Source organism: Lissotriton helveticus, chromosome 2_1, assembly GCF_964261635.1.
Source record: "Lissotriton helveticus chromosome 2_1, aLisHel1.1, whole genome shotgun sequence".
Taxonomy (NCBI): Eukaryota; Metazoa; Chordata; class Amphibia; order Caudata; family Salamandridae; genus Lissotriton; species Lissotriton helveticus.
The window spans coordinates 670155354-670173163 of record NC_136059.1 but is presented as its reverse complement, the minus strand read 5'-3'; the positions used below and the strand labels follow the sequence as shown (position 1 = coordinate 670173163).

The window sequence follows — 17810 nt, the reverse complement described above, 5'->3', positions numbered from 1 at the left end:
TAGACTGATGGGAGGAATTACTTTTTCAGATCTTAAAAGTAAACCACCCTCGACATACAATTAATTCCTGACTTCCCAGAAAATCCTTATCTTCATTTCGAGGTTACAATTGTTTGGCTCATTTGTTGCTAATGTATTCACAAATCTGTTGTAAGATACTATCCTTGCACATATGGTCTTTCCACTCTATAAGTGCAATCCCTTCTAACCCATCACTGAATGATAGAGCGAAATTTTTTCATTCTCATCTTGAAACTGTTCATTGCCTTCCTCAAGGGGTAAAGGCAATCTGCTTAGAAAATCAGCAACATGATTCTTGACTTCAGGCTAGGACTCCACATCATATGTGTAGTCTAGTAATCTCACAGACATTTTACTCATTCTTGGTGAAGCGATTTGCAAACCAGCAGTGGATAAAATCTTTGTGAGTGGTTTATGATCTGATCTTAGAAGTACTTTGAGTTCCCATACATATAAGTGGAAATGGTTTAAAGCCCATGCGCATGATAACGTTTCGCGATCTATTACTGAATATTTGTCTTCAGTTGTGGTAAGAGAATGTGAAGGAAAAGCAACCACTGATTCATTATTCTCTTTGCCTCGCTGTGATAGAACTGCACCTAAACCTTTGCTGCTGGCATCGGTTGTTAAAATGATTTGTGCTGTAGGGTCAAATCCTTTGAGAAAAGGTTCATTGCTAATCTCTTTTTTAATTTTCTTAAAAGATTGTTGGCACATCATGGACCATTCAAATTTAACTCTGTTTTTGAGAAGTTGACAAATGTAGTAAGTCTTTTCATTGAAATTACAAATGAATTTAGAGTAATATTCTGTTAAACCCAGAAAAACCCTGACATCATCCTTGCACATGGGAGAGGGTGCTTTGACTACAGCATCAACTAGGCCTTGCTTGGGTTTGACACCATCTTTGCTTATGCTGTGACCCACATACACAACCTCACTTTGAACAAATTTGCACTTATTGAGTTCTATGGTCAACCTTTATTTTTTTAAATCTCAAAAACTTGCCTCAACCATGTATCGTGCTCTATTCTATTGCTACCCATAACCAGTTTGCCATCCTGGAAAATTTCACACCAAGTACCCCATTAAAAAGATTAGACATTATTCCCTGGAAGAGAGCAGCCATGGATGCTAATCCAAATGGTACTCTTGTGAAATGTTAACAGCCAAAAGATGTTATAAAAGTTCTATATTTTTACTATCAGGGTGTAACGGCACTCGGTGGTATGCTGACTTTAAATCGATTGTGGAGAACCAACACAAGCCTTTGGTGACACTAAACATTTCTTTTATGCGAGGTAGGGGATACTGGTCCACAGGTATGTGTTTATTGAGGCCGCTAAAGTCAATACATAATCTGACTTTACCATTAGGGTGTTTAACGACTACTAATGGAGAAACCCATTCAGCAGACGCCACCTGTTAGATACTAATCTTTGTAGTTCTCTAAGTACTTCATCCATGATAGATATAAGGAAATGCCTGTCTTTGTGGTTAAAGGGTTTTTCATCGTCTTTCATTTCAATCTTGTGTTCAAAATCATTTAACAGACCAACCTTACCAGAAAACACCTCTGGAAACTCTTTAATCATTCCTAAATTGCCCTTGTCTGTTTCACTGATTGAGAGCACAGGTTCAACGGCATTGGGATTAAGGATGATGCCTAGTTCACCCTGATCGCTCCAGCCAAGGACAGATGGCCCCTTCCTAGCCATGTATAATTTACATACGGCTGTCCTATCTTTACATTTGAATTCTTGACTCCTGAAACCTATAAAATCTATGGTGTCAACGGAATAACTTTTGACAATTACATTGGATTTATCAAGTTGGGGCCTACTTTCTTTACAAATTTCTGTTTCCAGATATCTTTACTAACAATGGTAAATGCAGACCCTGAATCAGCAACAACATTTAGCAGCACACCTCCCATGTTCACTTCACACATAGGTTTTTTTACTTTTATGTAATTTACATCAAGAATGTCATAGTCAATACAAAATACACAGTTTACATTAGAGGATTCTGAGTCCTCAGAGGCCTCCGAGTTCACTTCAGTATCCCCTGAAACATGTTGCACAAATTTACCACAACTAGAATTTTTCTTTCTACAAACTTTTGTAAAATGCCCCTCATACCACAAAGTGCACACTTCTGAAAGTGTGAAGAACATTTGTTGAAGTTAGCTAAATGGTCACTGGAGCCACAACTATAAAATGTTCTAGAATGTTGGTAATCACTAGTAGACTTTCCTGTATACTTACTCTCCTCACCTACATGATTCCTGTGAGATACCTCCCTGGTAATTAAGTTTCTATTATCACCTTTTTTGCATTTTCCTGAATTGGCTTTACTGATGAGTTTGATTTCATTGGACTCATGTAATACTGCTTTGGCACATCTCCCTGTAAGTTCTACCTTTATTACTAATAGAACTACTTCTTTCAAAGGGGATTCGCTATTCACCCACAGCTTGTCCTGTATGTTTGGATTGCTGGTATACATAATAATCTGATCTTGGATGAATTCCTCTTACAGATTACCAAACGTGCATGTTAGTGCCAATGCCCTTAAAGATACATATTCATCTACATTTCCTTGTTTCCCTTGTGTGCGCACTGGAAAAATTTAAATCTGTCAACGGCCACACGTACTATTGGTGAGTAGTGTACATCAAGATCTTCTAAAGCATGTGTGAACATGTAGTCACCCTCACTAGCTTTTTTCTGCTTGATTATGCGTTTTGATATCTCCTGGACCTAAACAGTACAATAATACTTTCTTTTTCTTCTCAGGAGTAAAATCTTCATCTTCAAAAGTGTCCACATAATTACAGAAATATTCCTTCCATAGCATACACAGTTCATCCTTAGAAGGAAGGAAAGTTTGGCGATTTGTCAAATTCATTGAATTTAACACATGCAGGGCTGTTACTAACTCATGTTGTGTGTACCACAAGCAGGTTTGTAATGTAGTAATAAGATTACATACCCCCTACTATGCCCCTTAGCAGTCTGCGTAAGCACAACAGCCTGTATGAAACCACATAATATATTAACTTATTTAGGATAACACTTGAGCTATGTAACTTGGTAAGTAGAGATTCCTCTGTGCAAGTGTTTTACATTGACCCTCCTGTAATACTTAAAATCAAACTAAGCCGGTATCCCCTTCATCAGTCACCGTAATATAAATGAAGCTGATGGCACCACTTCCAGTAGATATCCACAATATGAGCTTCCTAATAGTTCCTCTCAAAAACAAGCGAAGCAGATTAATTCGAGGCACTTCCTAGTCTTGTGGTACTTTCTCATATGTTTCGACCGCACGTTTTGCTCAACAGGCCGTTGCACGTTGAAAAGCCTGCAGTGCGTTGTAATTTTCTTTCGCGTTTCACCAGTGCTTGACCAGGTTATGAGCAAACGCCATAGAAATTATAGCTTCAGCCTTCTTCCGTGTACACCAAAGATGGCTGCCTCACGTATGTTTACGTTGATTTTCCACAGTCGTTCGGGAGCATACTTCCAATTCAGCTGCTAGTTGCGCCTTCCAATGATGACGTATGATTCTCTACGTCATCACTTTCTCACTGCCTTCACAGCATGCACATCGGCGTCAAAACTACTGCCGCCCTGTTCCTGCTCCTGGTCTCTCCTGGATCCAGGGCACAAGTCCTAAAAACAGAAGTGGGGGGATGCTGTCACCGGAAGTGATGTCACAACAGTTAGTGACGTCACAAAAGGTTGCACCATCAGACTCATTGCCTCCCCTCACTGACCCCTTAGATGCGATTGCATTAGAGAAGCCAGCGGGTGAGCAGCGTTCTGAATGGGCTTCGATCTCGCCCCAGAAAGGCCAAAAAGTGAAGTCCAGCTTTTGGGCAGGGGGGACAGCGTCCACCCAGTTAAAACACGGTAAAAAAAAGTGGGGGTACGCCGTCCACCCGCGTGGTACCCCGACTCGAGCCCTGCCTGGATCCTCGCACTTAAAATTCAACAGAGCATTTACTTGAGCACAAAACAGCAAAACAGCATGCCATGAAGTACTCCACACAGTGATTCTTCTTCAAGCTGCTGCCCGATGTCTCCTTCCGTCTACATTCATGGAGGTGCCACAATTCATCTTGGTGCCTACAGGAATGGATACCACAAGGTTGTCGTGTGGGGCTGTCAATCCGCTTGTCACCAGATTGTAAAGATGACACGCAGGAATTTGAGTAAGAAAGTTTATTGTAACAAGCCCCAAGACAACCAACACAGGAGCTGGCTGACTTGCAAATGCTAAGTCTCACATCAGCAACAATGTGGGATTGGAGTGAAAGGGTGTACCAATGAAAGGGGAGGGTGAGGTTACATCACAATGGACACTGGCTCTCACCACAGTACGTCATCGCAACACCTCCTCACACGGACCGGTGGCAATGAATGCACGCGCACACAATGGCGGCTTGCACTACTGTGTCTGTTGGGCAGCAAGAGTCAGACCCCCTGGCACTTTCAGGAACAGACATAGTTTTACACACACCGCCCTTCGCTGGGGCAGGCAAAATGGGGTAGGAGTGAATAGTAAAAGCTCACCTCAAAGGACCAGGAGCTTTAATGGAGTGCGCTGTTCTCGGTTTCAGAATATGGCTCCGCTTCGAGCTTTGCTTACATGGCATGTGTTATAGGTTGCAGCGTTACTCTGAGTTATGAATGGGTTTCATCCCTTTTTATTGGTTTCCTGCAGGTACTTCCTTCGAAAGGTGTAAAATAAAAATAAAAAGCAACGGCAGAAATGTAGGAAGTGGTTTAGTCTCCTATAAAAAAATATTTCACCCGCCACTAGAAGATATATTTCAATTTGGGCCATAAAGTGTCACCTATTTCACAGCGGGGTTCAGGTTTTTTAACCCCTCCCATGCTCGTGACGGAACCGTTCCGTCACGAGCCTCGGGTGGGCCGTGCTGGTGACGGAACGGTTCCGTCACGGCCCACTCGCCGCACCTGCGCGGCGCGAATTCCGCGCCTGCGCTGAAGGTTCTATTAGGCGGGCGGGGCCGTGACGGAACCGTTCCGTCATAAGCACAGCTCACCCACGGGCCGTGACGAAGCGGTTCCGTCACGAGCACGGGACAGCTGCGCGGCCCCGCCTCCCCCTTAGCGCTGCGGCGGAATAGCCGCCGCAGCGAAGGGGTTAAACCAGAGGGCAGCCCCAGGCCTAGTCTGTGGCAACAGGAAAAACCTGACAAAATATTGATCCGTCCCTCACAACTTCCTGATTTCATAATCTCTCTATCTTTAGTGCATTCCTTTGTGTTTCCTCAAGTATGCATGCTAAGTCTAATCATTTGTAGTTAAAGCTAAGCCCAAGCTGCCCAGCCAATCCAAGCACTGTTCTTATGCTGCATACAATACTAAGCAGCATGAGAGCAGTGCTAGGATTGGCTGGGGCATGGAAGCACAATGCTTCATTGAAAATCAATGGAGCTGTGTCTTTGCTGATGCAGCTCCATGGCAGCCTTCAATGTGGAAGCCTGAACTCCGCACGTCAAATTGGCCGCAGCATAATATCGGATAATCTGACAAGCACAGCACACCACCATGAACACACAGACCCTGAAAGAAAATATTTGAATTATAGGGTACAAAAACGAACACATTGGTAAAGCAGATAAAGTAGATGAACTGACTGTTTACATTGAGGGCCTCTGCGGTGGGAATTATTTTGATCTAAATAAGACGCGTGGTACATTACCTGCAGCGTTAGTCCTTCCCCTGAAGACATCATCATAGGCCTTCCACTGGGGAGTCACTTGATAGGCGTGTATGAAAACAACAAACACCACTACAAGGCACACCAAGGGTACCAGAGCAGCCGTGAAAAGTGCGGCATAGACATTCGGAATCAGGCAACTGTAAAAGAGAAAGATAATTGTTGTTAATGTTAGAAACGTGTACAAAAAAATACAGTAGTTTCTATAAATTATCACATTTTACTGCATACATTTTTGGAACACAACTTTGCTGAGTTGTCATCCTCTATCGTGCTATGTTTTTTGCAAAACGTTAGTATGTTGTAAGGATTATTCCATTATCTATTTGATACTTGTCATGGTCAAAAGATATAGCTGTTTTTTGGCCATCTTTGGGATGTCGGCCTGCCAGTTACTTCAGCCTGAAATTCACTTCTCCTCACAACTTCTCCTGCTTCCTGGGGTACCAGTACTGATAGGTCATCTGACCACTGAGGGCTCTTAGCAAATAAAGGAAACCCACAGGTGGTTTGGAGAGTCTGGAAAAGCTAGTGGCTGCTGCTACCCGCTCTTGATATGCTGTGGAGCAGATTTTGTTTCCGAACAACTCTGACAGCCATCATCTCAGTTTCAATATGATGCGGGAGGTTGGTCTAGAAAATCTGCCATCGGCAGCCTCTGGCAATAACTGATCTTGGGTAAGACAAAGGTTATAAAGTGATGATGGCAGAGAGGACAATCCTTAATCAGTAATGAGTTCTGATCAGCCTGGGGGGTCATGGAGCCAACGATGGAAGCATAATAGCCGATCCTGGCTGGATTATGCATACCAGTAGGAGATGAAAGAATCTAATACTATTGAGGTACTGGGTTCGCAACCAATGAAATTAGGAAACTGATTATCACATTTCACTGATGCACATCTCTACTTGGTGTTTGCTATGTGCTGCACGTAGTTTGATCCACATAAACGGATGTGGGATATTGTGTTGGGTATGGATGACTGAGGGGTAGCAATGTTGCAATGCTAGTAATAATAATCTCTAAAATAACTCCCCTACAGAGAATGGCAATGTAATTGGTGGACGTGGTGATTTGACATGTGTCATCTCATGAAGATTGTGTCATTTAGAGGTGGGACCAATCTCTAAGTGGAAAGTTCTGTATTATTCTTAGCATCTACGTACTCCAATGCTCCTTTCCAGTATGGTATACAACTTGATGTTTAGGTTTTTTACACTGGGTATTATCCATGATGGAGAATCTTGTTGAATGATAGGGCACACATTGATATTAGGTTATCTTTGCATTATATCATACTATTTGTATTATACGCACAGCTTTAATTACAGTAATTTCTTTACAATAATTGTGCCAGTTGTCACCTCACTTTTGTGGGTCTTGATATGTTCAATTGAGTCACTATATGTATTTTTTCAGTTTATGGGAGATGTCTTAGGGAGTTCTCTTTTCTTTTGTGATAATTCCTTCTGTTTTTGTATGGTTGTCATATAGTTATTTTAGTTGCTGTATTAGATGTTTGTGAATTGAGTATGTATCTTTGTACACCGTACTCTGTCTTTAAGTGAATATGTATGTATATATATGTGATTTTATGTATTTTCTTGCAGCCCTGATGAAGTTCAAGTGCAGTGAACGAAACACGTTGGCCGTCGTTTGCTATCATCAATTAAAAATAAAGATGTCTGGACTACATAAAACTTGGAGTTGTACTTGTTTATGAATGAACTTTACCTTTGCGGTGCACCACTATCTGCGTATTATGGATTCTGTTTCACCCTCTGGTCGCTCCTTGGGAGCTGCAGGTGCCTTGGTTTGGTGCACGGAGTAAAATTACATTATCTGTTACATTGGGATAAGGGGGATGTGCGGTATCTTGGGTGGTTCGCTCATGCCTCTGGTATCTGACCTCTATTTTGCCTCTTACTGCTCATTTCAGACCTTTATTCTGCCTATTTCTGCTTGTTTATGATCTTTATTTTACCTCTTTCTGCTCGTTTCTGGCCTTTATTCTGCCTCTTTCTGCTTGTTTCTGACATTTATTCTGCCTCTTGCTGCTCATTTCTGAACTCTATTTTGCCTCTGTATGCTTGTATCTGACCTTTATTCTGTCTCTTTCAGCTCGTTTCTCACCTTTATTCCGCCTCTTTCAGCTTGCTTCTAACCTTTATTCTGCCTCTTTCTGCTCGTTGCTGACCTTTATTCTGCCGCTTTCTGCTCGTTTCTCACCATTATATTCCCTCTTGTTGTTGGTTTCTGACCTCTTTTTTGCCTCTTTCTGCTTGTTTCCCACCTTTTGCCTCCTTTTACTCTTTTCCGACCTTTATTCTGCCTCTTTAAGCTTGTTTCTGTCTTTTATTTTGCCTCTTTCTGCTAGTTTGTCATCTTTATCTTACCTGTTTTTATTCGTTGCTGACCTTTATTCTGCCTCTTTTTTCTAATTTCTGACATTTATCTTGCCTCTTTCTACTCATTGCTGACCTTTATTCTGCCTCTTTCTAATCGTTTCTCACATTTATTTTGCCTCTTTCTGATCTTTTACCCTGAGGCTATTAGGGGAGCCTCAAGGCCTGTGGCCCCAGCCGGCTACCCGCCTCCTGCAGAATCCAGCATTGCTTCTGATTGCAGGGAGCTTCTGAAAATGCAGCTCCTTGAATGCAGGAGCAATAGTTTCATCTCTTTACCTGCCTGCACGTCTGTGGCAGGGAAAGACATGAAACCTCTGCTTCCAGCGTGCGGGAGCACTTTGACAGCTCCAGCCTGCTGGAATCAGACTGCCTGCTTTTGCTTGGTGGGAGCTGTCAGCTCCATGCCAAGCAAAACCAAACAGCTAGGTCCCAGGGGTAGGCACCCCCGGACACAGCAGGAGCCTCCACCCCCACTTTAAAATGTTATTTTAGCACCGGGGATGTGGTGGACCCCGGGGCTTGTAACAGCCCAGGAAGGGGGGTCATTGTGCCCCCCTACATTAATTAAATAAAGCCCCAGGGAAGTGGTGGTCCACAGGGCTCATTTGAGCCTATGGAGGGGGGTCCACATGGCCACGCTCCATTAAGTAAATAAAGCCCCAGGGAGGTGGTTGTCCCTGGGGCTCAAAGAGCCTCAGTAGGGGGGCCATGTGCATCGCCCCTCCTTTCTTTTAAAATGACCCGGGACCTGTCTCAACCGGGGGCACTTTTCAAAAAAAGTTGGTATTTTTGCCACAAAATTACGAATGTAGCGAATTCACTGCAATTTTTTTTTTTTTAAATGCAATTTTGCCCTGGTGGGGTCTCACCAGAGCAAGAGGGTCAGAGAGAAAATGCACCCTGTACCCTTTACTTATTAAAACAACTTTATTGGGGACTCTGCTGAAGCTGGGTCCCAGGATGACTGTCAACTTTTCCTGGTTGAAGCGTTGGCAGCCAATCAGAGCTCTGTAGCTCTCTGCACGAGTTTGTTATTATTCACGCATTGGCTGGAATCGTATATATACAAATTGGAATATCCTTTAATATTTCACAAACCACTGAATAGATGTATACCAAATAACAAAAAGCACAATCTGTGGACCAAAAGCTAGCTGTCTCCTAAAGTTGGTGCAATTCCATTCAGTAGTTGGGGCTGCAGGCGTGTCTAAAGAGGCTACTGGAATTAACATGGGAAACACATTTTTTTGACCCATCCCTTTCTCTCAGCCCCTGCTTGACGGAGCACCCCAAATCTTTCCATGCACAACAAGACTCACTATGACACTTTTTAAAAAAGATTTCGTGGAGTCGTCAAACAGCACCAAAGATATAGGCAAGTCAAAAAATGCCAAGGAAACATTGGCCTAACTATAACTACCTCCTGTGTATATATACACACACACACAACCACACACACAGATAATACAACTTTATCACGTTATTCTTAAAACATACAAACACATCCACACATGTGTGCAGATGGGAGCAACCATTTTTTGTTAAATAAAGCTTTAAAAAAAAGATTTTAGAAAATTGAACACAGAAAATGCAAGGGCTCTTGGCTTTACCGATGCTTGTTCAGCAATGGGAAAAAATGTTTTGGATTATATTTATTGTGCTAGGGGCAGTACTTAATTTGTAAACATTTGAGTGACAGGACCCAATGTATTTCTTAGGAGGCCTACATGGTTGACACTACCCACTGTCCTTGCCAGCACTGCTAAATCCTTAGCATCACACAACATAAGTGTGAAATTTTGACTATTTCAGGTCACCTGGCAGTGCAAATATGGCCTGGAGTCATTTAATTTTTCTGTTTAAAGTATATTGAATTTGTTGTTCAAGAGATCTGCTCAAAAATATACAGGCAGTGCTAACATGTGGTCGGCTCTCATAAATAAGTGCCGATGTTTACAAATAAGTGCAAATTCTGAGCACCGGCAAACAACAGCACAAATGAAGCACTTGCTAAGAGGCATTCAAAAAGACAATTGGATACCCTTCCGTACAACCATAAAGTATCTTCAGTGTTAAATCTAAATATTAATTCAGGAAGAAAGGAGTATTCCAATAGCATGCTGTTCAGTGCAATCACACTCAAGTTGCTAAAAGTAGTATCTAAAAATACGATTTACAATCAGTGAAAACATAAAATGAAGTCTAAAAATATGTTCAATGCATTCAACACATTTTAAGCAGCTTTATTTATTTTTCTGCAATAATTCTTTAGTACATGTTTTGATTCTAACCAACGTCGTACAAAAAAGAGATTCTACAGAAATTACCTCGCAAACAATATGCAATATTACATGAAAATAACTGAACATCAGAAAACAATATATATTTTGCACAAACCTCACATTTTGACATCGACTCAAAATATCATGCCATCAGAAAACCAAACATTGAGGATCGAACTATTGACAAGTTAAGTATACATTAACCCTGGGCAAAGCACTATGCTACGCTCGCGTAGTTTGCGAAGTTTGCGCTACTTCGCACTACGCGAACTGCACATAGCACAGTGCAAATACGCTTAGCGTACCTTAGTACAGCGGTCCTTTTTTGCTTGCTCGCGGTCCTCAACGTCAAGTTGGCGACTGCGAGCAAGCAAAGTGATATCCCGTCGAGACTTTTTTCTCGTTCGCGATCAGCAACATCAAGATGCCGATCGCGAGCGTGGAAAATAAACCTCCCAGCGAGATTCTCAACACGGGGTGGTCAGGTTTATCATTGTGAGTGGTCGCGTATGCTCGCGACCGCTCGCGATGAGAAACTACCAGTCTGCGTTGAGAAAGCTGCCGCTCGAGTAAAAGTCTACTCGAGCGGCAGAAAACTACAGCTCGCACTGTGCAAGATGCCGTTTTCAATGATTGGACAGTGCCGGATGCTTGTCCGCACTGTGCAATCATCCCTCACGGAATTCAGAAAGGGACTGAAGACCTGGCTCTTTGACTGATTGCAGCAGAAAGACAGCGCCAAGGAACACTCATGAGTGTTTAGCTGCTCTCTAGAAATCCTGACTAATTGATTGATTCCATAAATGTATATTATTATTTTTATTATTCAACAACTGCTGTTGTACTTATCTCTAAATTAGACTAACAGCGCCACCATGTGGTAAACCGTCATAAGTGCCAATGTTAACAATTAAGTGCCATGCGGAGCACCGGAAACTACCAGCACAAATTAAGCACTGGCTAATATATACAGCATACCCAAACATTTCAGCATCAGGACGACAAGAACAAAAAGATACCCAGGAGTTTCCTCTGTTTTCACTATTCAATACACAACAATTGTTTCGTATTGATTTACCAAGAAGAGATTCCCTATTTGGTCAAAGGTTTGTGGTTGGTAATTAATCCTGCAAAACATATGGCACCCTCAAGTGTTTTATTGTGCATATCCGGGCAACAGCCAGCGGTGTCCAAACATAATAGAGTATGTGATTAGATACCCCTGCCCTATCAGTAGTTGTATCATTAAAACAGTCAGCCTACTCTTGATCTGCCCTAATTTGTGTTGCATAAGGATGGATCTCTTGCTGTTCTGCTTTGCAAGCTCTGCAGTACAATCCCCACCATCTTAATATTTAACTTCTGAAGATTAGATAACGTAATCTCTTAATTAGAGTAAAATTTACTTAGAAATCTTGGGCCTTATTTATGAAGGCCTTGCGCCGCCGGTGCGTCACTTTTAAAATGGGAAAAAATGACGCACCGGCGGCGCAAGGCCTTCATAAATAAGGCCCCTTATTTTTAAACTTTTTAGGGTTAGGATAAACTAGTGTGTCTGTAGAAGGGAGGACATTATTTCCATAACAAATACACAAGGGGGTGTACAAACCTATTAAGAAAGACAAACAAATGTCCTTACTCCAAAATGTTGCCATAAATTGTATACTAGCCTCCTAGCAGGCAAGAGTAGCGTAATCCTTCCTCGTGTAAATTTGGAAAAAGGGTGTTGATACGTTTTTCAAAAAATAAATGACAGATTTACACAGAGAGATGGTTTCTGAATTCATTCTGAATTCTTTAATAACTGTAAAATGCGACACTCATTCATACTTGCCATTTAGTAGGTTATTCTAGGAAAGATAAGGATTGACTCCTGAGGCGGGAAAGCCGGGAGTAAGGAGACTGAAATTTTTATAACATTCTGTCACTGATTAACCTGCATTTTGTAAAACTTTTAACTTGTATTAACCTTGAAGTCACAGAATACTTGTGTACAATTGAAGTCACAGATTACTTGTGTGAACCGAAGTCACAGAATAACTGCTATAAATACTGCCACAGAACACTTGGGCAGCGCTTCACTTACCAGACAAAACGGTCGTGCAGTCAGCGGAGCCAGCGCTGACGTCACACGCCTTCTCCCCCTCGCGCCCTCCTGCCACGAGCGGAGGCCACGCCCACTTTAGGCCACACCCCCAAACAATCACTCGCGCTTAAAAGCGCAGCGTTAAGGCACTCTAGCAAAGATAAGGATTGACTCCTGAGGCGGGAAAGCCGGGAGTAAGGAGACTGAAATTTTTATAACATTCTGTCACTGATTAACCTGCATTTTGTAAAACTTTTAACTTGTATTAACCTTGAAGTCACAGAATACTTGTGTACAATTGAAGTCACAGATTACTTGTGTGAACCGAAGTCACAGAATAACTGCTATAAATACTGCCACAGAACACTTGGGCAGCGCTTCACTTACCAGACAAAACGGTCGTGCAGTCAGCGGAGCCAGCGCTGACGTCACACGCCTTCTCCCCCTCGCGCCCTCCTGCCACGAGCGGAGGCCACGCCCACTTTAGGCCACGCCCCCAAACAATCACTCGCGCTTAAAAGCGCATCGTTAAGGCACTCTAGCAAAGATAAGGATTGACTCCTGAGGCGGGAAAGCCGGGAGTAAGGAGACTGAAATTTTTATAACATTCTGTCACTGATTAACCTGCATTTTGTAAAACTTTTAACTTGTATTAACCTTGAAGTCACAGAATACTTGTGTACAATTGAAGTCACAGATTACTTGTGTGAACCGAAGTCACAGAATAACTGCTATAAATACTGCCACAGAACACTTGGGCAGCGCTTCACTTACCAGACAAAACGGTCGTGCAGTCAGCGGAGCCAGCGCTGACGTCACACGCCTTCTCCCCCTCGCGCCCTCCTGCCACGAGCGGAGGCCACGCCCACTTTAGGCCGCGCCCCCAAACAATCACTCGCGCTTAAAAGCGCAGCGTTAAGGCACTCTAGCAAAGATAAGGATTGACTCCTGAGGCGGGAAAGCCGGGAGTAAGGAGACTGAAATTTTTATAACATTCTGTCACTGATTAACCTGCATTTTGTAAAACTTTTAACTTGTATTAACCTTGAAGTCACAGAATACTTGTGTACAATTGAAGTCACAGATTACTTGTGTGAACCGAAGTCACAGAATAACTGCTATAAATACTGCCACAGAACACTTGGGCAGCGCTTCACTTACCAGACAAAACGGTCGTGCAGTCAGCGGAGCCAGCGCTGACGTCACACGCCTTCTCCCCCTCGCGCCCTCCTGCCACGAGCGGAGGCCACGCCCACTTTAGGCCACACCCCCAAACAATCACTCGCGCTTAAAAGCGCAGCGTTAAGGCACTCTAGCAAAGATAAGGATTGACTCCTGAGGCGGGAAAGCCGGGAGTAAGGAGACTGAAATTTTTATAACATTCTGTCACTGATTAACCTGCATTTTGTAAAACTTTTAACTTGTATTAACCTTGAAGTCACAGAATACTTGTGTACAATTGAAGTCACAGATTACTTGTGTGAACCGAAGTCACAGAATAACTGCTATAAATACTGCCACAGAACACTTGGGCAGCGCTTCACTTACCAGACAAAACGGTCGTGCAGTCAGCGGAGCCAGCGCTGACGTCACACGCCTTCTCCCCCTCGCGCCCTCCTGCCACGAGCGGAGGCCACGCCCACTTTAGGCCACGCCCCCAAACAATCACTCGCGCTTAAAAGCGCAGCGTTAAGGCACTCTAGCAAAGATAAGGATTGACTCCTGAGGCGGGAAAGCCGGGAGTAAGGAGACTGAAATTTTTATAACATTCTGTCACTGATTAACCTGCATTTTGTAAAACTTTTAACTTGTATTAACCTTGAAGTCACAGAATACTTGTGTACAATTGAAGTCACAGATTACTTGTGTGAACCGAAGTCACAGAATAACTGCTATAAATACTGCCACAGAACACTTGGGCAGCGCTTCACTTACCAGACAAAACGGTCGTGCAGTCAGCGGAGCCAGCGCTGACGTCACACGCCTTCTCCCCCTCGCGCCCTCCTGCCACGAGCGGAGGCCACGCCCACTTTAGGCCGCGCCCCCAAACAATCACTCGCGCTTAAAAGCGCAGCGTTAAGGCACTCTAGCAAAGATAAGGATTGACTCCTGAGGCGGGAAAGCCGGGAGTAAGGAGACTGAAATTTTTATAACATTCTGTCACTGATTAACCTGCATTTTGTAAAACTTTTAACTTGTATTAACCTTGAAGTCACAGAATACTTGTGTACAATTGAAGTCACAGATTACTTGTGTGAACCGAAGTCACAGAATAACTGCTATAAATACTGCCACAGAACACTTGGGCAGCGCTTCACTTACCAGACAAAACGGTCGTGCAGTCAGCGGAGCCAGCGCTGACGTCACACGCCTTCTCCCCCTCGCGCCCTCCTGCCACTCTTCCCCCACTAGCAATCTGCTGGAATTAAAATGTTTATATTTTAATGCCAGGTCTTTACCTAAACATGCACTGGACATCTGGGACATGCTGATATCCATGACCCCCGACCTAGTTTTTATTACGGAAACCTGGCTAACCGATTCCAGCGCCCCAGATCTAGCTAATGCCCTCCCCTCCGAATATAAAATAATCACACAAAACAGGCCAGGGGAAAAAAAAGGAGGCGGAGTTGCCGTGATTTTCAGAGATCACCTAACTTGCCTCACGGAAACAATAACCACATACCCCGAACTTGAAACATTACCATTCAATATCTCTCTAGAGGGCCTTATTATACTAGCTGGTGCTGTTGTCTATAACCCCCCAGGACAACCAACTTGTGTTAGTGCCAAATTATTAAACCAACTACTACCATCCTGCCTAAAACGTAACAACTACATGGTCATAGGAGATTTCAACGTCCACTATGAAAGTACGATTGCCCCCGGATCCGCTCAGCTGAAATACGACATGGAACTCCTACAGCTTAAACAGTGGGTCGAAGGTCCTACGCATTCAGCAGGGCACACCCTGGACCTCCTCTTCACGAATATTGAGTCTACCATTATGAATGATATCCTCCCCCTGTCCTGGTCTGATCACTCCATGATATCCTTCTCATTCAAACTTCCCGGTAAACCCATGAATCCCAAACTCACCCCACCCACCACCAACAGAGCCTGGAGACTCATTAATGACTCCAACTTTCATAAACATTTCCCTGACACAAACATCATCCCTAGTGACGACGCCTCCATCTGTACCAACGCCACTCTCCTAGAAACGGGAATTCGCCAAACACTAGACACACTGGCGCCCCTACGGGTGTTAAGGGAAAAAACTGCCACCAGGGAAAAATGGTACACTCCTCTCCTTAAAAGCCTCAAAAGGGAATGTCAAAAAACCGAACATCGATGGAGACAAATAAAAGATTCGGAAACCAGAGTAAACTATGTCACCAAACGGAAACAATACATCTCAGCCATCCGAGCCGCAAAAAAAGCATACCTTAGTCAACGAATCCTTGATAACCAAAACTCCACAAAAGAACTGTTCAAAATTGTAAAGGAACTCAGTAATCCCTCTAGTACCTCACAAACCCTCACTCCGTCAACTGAGGCTTGCGACCGCATTAGCACCTTTTTCATGGACAAAATTAACAAAATATACTCCACCTTCACCCCCCCACACTCCCTTCATTCGCACGACAACCCTGACAAGAACTCACCAGCATCAGACAACAGCAACTCCCAACAAGACACAGGCAATCTTCCATGTCTAACAAGTTTTCAACCAGTCTCTGAAACCGAGGTACTATCTGTACTACAAACAATCAAATCTGGCTCTCCTGCAGACCCATGCCCCCACTTTGTGTTCTCCGCAATCGCACCAACGCTCTGCCCACCTGTTACCAAACTTTTTAACCAATCACTCACCACCGCATCCTTTCCTGAAACTTGGAAGCACGCATCCGTGACCCCCCTTCTGAACAAAGCCAGATCCGACATCACCAATCCTGAAAACTACAGGCCCATCTCCCAGCTCCCCTACCTCTCCAAGGCTTTGGAAAAACTGGTTAATACCCAATTGTCCAGATATCTGGAGGAGAACTCACTCCTGGACCCCACCCAGACCGGCTTTAGAGCCAACAATAGCACCGAGGCAACGCTGCTGGCAGTGTCGGACGGTGTGAGATGCATCACAGATCAAGGAGGATCTGTGGCTCTGATACTGCTCGACCTGTCGGCGGCGTTTGACACGGTGTCACACGACCGCCTTTTAAACATCCTCCTAAGCAAAGGAGTGCAAGCTACAGCTTTGGGCTGGATTAAATCATTTCTCAGCAATCGCAGCCAATCAGTTCACATGGGCCAATTCCACTCAAAACCCTATCCCATCAGCTGTGGAGTCCCACAAGGGGCCTCACTGAGCCCCACTCTCTTTAATGTCTACGTATCATCTCTGGCAGACATTGCAAGAAAGTGGGGCATCGGCATATGTTCCTATGCCGACGACACACAGCTGATGGTGAAAATGGATGAGGGATCAGAGACAGCAAAAGAAAAGCTACACGGCTGTCTCTCTGAAATGGCAGACTGGATGCGCAACCATTGCTTAAAGCTAAATGCCGGCAAATCAGAGATACTTCTGTTTGGAGGAGCTAAACTCACATGGAACGCCACATGGTGGCCATCCTCACTGGGATCAGCTCCCACTCCAAAACAGCATGCCAGGAATCTCGGCATCATTATGGACGATGTCGTGTCCATGAAGGACCACATTCGTTCACTATGGGGCAAGGGATTCGCAATACTTAAACTCCTGGCAAAAATCTTTTCCTGGATACCCCTGGACTGTCGACGCACTGTCACTCAAGCCCTCTTAGTTAGCCGCCTGGATTATGGAAATGCCCTGTTCGAAGGGATGAACGAACAACTGTTCTCCCGCCTACAGATCCTCCAGAACCAGGCAGCCAAACTGGTATGTAACAAAGGCAGGCGAGACTCGGCATCCGCATGTCTCAAAAGACTCCATTGGCTACCAATGCGTCAGAGGGCCACCTTCAAACTACTCTGTCATGCACACAGAGCTCTTCATAAAACGGGCCCCCTCATTCTCCAAGAGAAAATTGAGTTCTACATCCCCAACAGGAATCTAAGATCAAACCACCTGGCGCTGGCTAAATCCAAGCGCATCTACAAAGCGCGAACTGGCGGTCGCGCCTTCTCATACCTGGCTGCCAAAAGATGGAATGAGCTACCCGTAGACCTCAGACTCACCACAAATTACCTTCAATTCCGCCAAAAACTTAAAA

General features: G+C 43.9%; 1 protein-coding gene across 1 annotated transcript in view; it reads right to left on the bottom strand.

The window, feature by feature from the left end:
- ADGRV1 (adhesion G protein-coupled receptor V1) overlaps positions 1-17810 on the bottom strand; it is a 2034994-nt gene that overhangs the window by 218623 nt on the left and 1798561 nt on the right. The window contains exon 86 of the mRNA XM_078677778.1: positions 5761-5918. Coding sequence (XP_078533904.1) covers positions 5761-5918 — 158 coding nt within the window. The remainder of the gene's footprint in view (positions 1-5760; positions 5919-17810) is intronic.